This window comes from Quercus lobata, chromosome 12 (assembly GCF_001633185.2).
Source record: "Quercus lobata isolate SW786 chromosome 12, ValleyOak3.0 Primary Assembly, whole genome shotgun sequence".
In the NCBI taxonomy this organism is placed as follows: domain Eukaryota; kingdom Viridiplantae; phylum Streptophyta; class Magnoliopsida; order Fagales; family Fagaceae; genus Quercus; species Quercus lobata.
In genome coordinates, this window is record NC_044915.1 from 10,313,475 (window position 1) to 10,316,460 (window position 2,986).

General features: G+C 37.4%; 1 protein-coding gene across 1 annotated transcript; it reads right to left on the reverse strand.

The window, feature by feature from the left end:
• Positions 1-1,228: 1,228 nt before the first annotated feature.
• Positions 1,229-1,795, reverse strand: LOC115970217 (uncharacterized mitochondrial protein AtMg00810-like). The gene has a single exon (XM_031089878.1). It carries the CDS (start codon positions 1,793-1,795, stop codon positions 1,229-1,231), a length of 567 nt encoding a protein of 188 aa, XP_030945738.1.
• Positions 1,796-2,986: the final 1,191 nt, after the last annotated feature.

The window sequence follows — 2,986 nt, forward strand, 5'->3', positions numbered from 1 at the left end:
CAAGCAATTGAGTATACACATCACATTTGATCATGTACAATCACACAAATGAAATAAGCATTCATTGAACAAGAGTCTTGTGTGTTGTGTGTGAGTATTAAATGTGGAATAGTGCTTAGTCCAGAGTGAAGCTTCAGTGATCAATGCAATCAAGTCATACACAACTGGTACTAGGTCAAGTGGTCTATCTCAATTATAGAAATGAACATATATGACCTCCCACAAAAATGATTACATAACTTTGAAGCTTTTTATTTGGCTTCTTTACAAATCATAGCATTTGATCAATTTTTGAACAATACATCTCATTTTGAGATCAGTGCCTGAAATTTTTTATATTTCAATATTGTAAATAAGCCTTTGGCTTTATGGGCACCATACATTTCAATACAAGTCGTTTTCCCTTTTTCCTAGTCAAATACTAGTATGTGTGACGACTTTTGTAACTCATTATCTCTTTTCATTTTGAGATTCACATTGGCTGAGCTCTTTAAGAAAAAACATAAAAAGTGTTGGAAGATATATAGGCACAAGTCTATGCAAGTATCAACCATCAAGACTATTGACCAATCATTCATGACAAGCTTGAAGATTGATTTACAACAGTCACACACAGATTTCAAGATTTTTCTCACAAAGATAGATGTGCATACAAAACAAGCTAAGCTTGTAAATGCACTACGCCGTTAGTATGAAGGTATTAGGCTAAACTCACATGTGATATACACAATACAAGCGATCAAACTTTTTGGAGATTTTTCAATTTTTATGAGTTTTTGAATTTTTCAACACATTAAAAAACAGAACATGTAAAGTAAGATCAATAAAAACAACAAGTACAAAACAAACTTGAAAATAAACATTTTAACTGAATAGGTGAGCCCTATATGGCAACTATGCAACAGTAAACAGAATAGGGTCACACAAGAAATAGCGTTCAAGGGATGATACCGACACCAATGGTCTTACGCAAAGACTCAAATCGTGGACCATCAAGAGGTTTAGTAAATATGTCTATCTTCTGGTTGTCAGTGTTTACAAACTCTAAACACACAATGTTCTCCTCCATCAAGTCTCGAATGAAGTGGTACCGAATCTCGATATGCTTCGATTTCGGGTGTTGAACTGGACTTTTTGACAAGTTTATGGCACTTGTGTTATCACAGAACACACACATAGTGTCTTGAGTGATTCCATAATCATGTAAGAGCTTCTTCATCCAAAATAGCTATGCACAACAACTCCCCGCTGCAATGTATTCAGCTTCCGCTGTTGATAGAGAAACTGAATTTTGTTTTTTGCTCATCCACGACACCAAGTTATTTCCAAGGTAAAAACAACCACCTAAGGTGTTCTTCCTATCATCAATGCACCCAGACCAGTTAGCATCCAAATAACTAGCTAAGCACTCATTTGAGTCTCTTGAATACCAGATTTCATAGTTAGATGTGCCATTGATGTAGCGGATAATTCGTTTGACTGCTGTCAAGTGGGACTCTTTGGGTGCTGCCTGAAATCGTGCACATACTTCTATACTAAAAGCAATGTCTGGTCTACTCACAGTAAGGTAGAGAAGACTGTTGATCATGCTTCGATAGAGTGTCGGATCTACTTCTACATTGGCTACATCAAGGCTTAGTTTTACCGAGGAACTCATAGGAGTGGAAGTATGTTTCTTGGAGTCTAAGCCGAATCTCTTAACAAAATTTTTGGCATATTTCTCTTGAGATATAAATATCCCTTCTTTCTGATGTTTCACTTGAAGCTCTAGGAAGTAGTTTAGCTCCCCCACCATGCTTATCTCAAATTCCCTTTTCATTTCTTCCAAAAATTCTTAAGCATGGTGATCGGTTGTGGATCCAAAGACAATGTCATCCACATATACTTGAGCAACAAGGAGAGATTTCTCATCTCTTTTAACAAATAGAGTTTGATCGGCTTGACCTTTTTGGAAGCCATGATCCAATAGGTATGTGGTGAGACGATCATACCAAGCTTTTGGTGCTTTCTTCAGTCCATATAATGCCTTCTTTAGCCTTAGCACATGGTCCAAAAAGTGAGGGTCTTGAAATACCTTTGGTTGCTCAACAAACACTTCTTTGTTTAAAATTCCATTCAAGAAGGCACTCTTCACATCCATTTGGTATAACTTGAAGTTTATAATACACGCTATGGAGAGAAGAATTCGGATTGACTCTAGTCTCACTACTGGAGCAAATGACTCATCAAAGTCTATGCCTTCAACTTGAGTATATCCTTTAGACCTCAATCTCAACTTGTTTCGGACAACTTCACCATCTTCATCGGTCTTGTTCTTAAAGATCCACTTGGTGCTGATTACATGTGTATCCTTGGGCCTTGGTACTAACTCCCATACATCATTTCTAACAAATTGATGCAACTCTTGGTGCATGGATTCTACCTAATTCTCATCTCTTAAAGCTTCTTCCACTTTCTTAGGTTCAAATTGAGCAAGATAACAATTATATGTCACATGATTCACACTATAACTCGATTCTCTTCTCAAACGAAGTCCCTCATCTAAATCACCAATGATATTGCTTGTGGGATGATTAAGAGTTACTCTTGATGATGGTTTCTTGGAAGTAGAGGGTTCCCCATCACGAGAAATTAGAGGTTGAAGTTTTGGAGGGGTGAGTGGACTTGAAGATCCTTGTGTTGATCTAGTCTCCCTTCTTGTTGTAGGAGGTGTGGACTACTTTTCCGGTGATTCTCTCTCACCATCATCACTTTGAGACATGTTGTCATCACCCTCATTCTTCTTAAGACTCAGTCCTTCGCCATCCTCATCAACATCCTTTTTTGAGATGGTGTCATCTATGACCTCGTTTATCGATTCCATCACCGTTTCAGTGCACTTATTATACACTCTATATGCTTGGCTGTTTGTAGAGTATCTTAGGAAGATCCCTTCATCACTTTTAGCATCAAATTTTCCAAGATTCTCCCTATCATTGAGAATGTA

Coding starts and splice junctions, on each gene's coding strand:
- LOC115970217 (XM_031089878.1), bottom strand. CDS start 1,795: ATGGTGGGGGAGCTAAACTACTTCCTAGAGCTTCAAGTGAAACATCAG.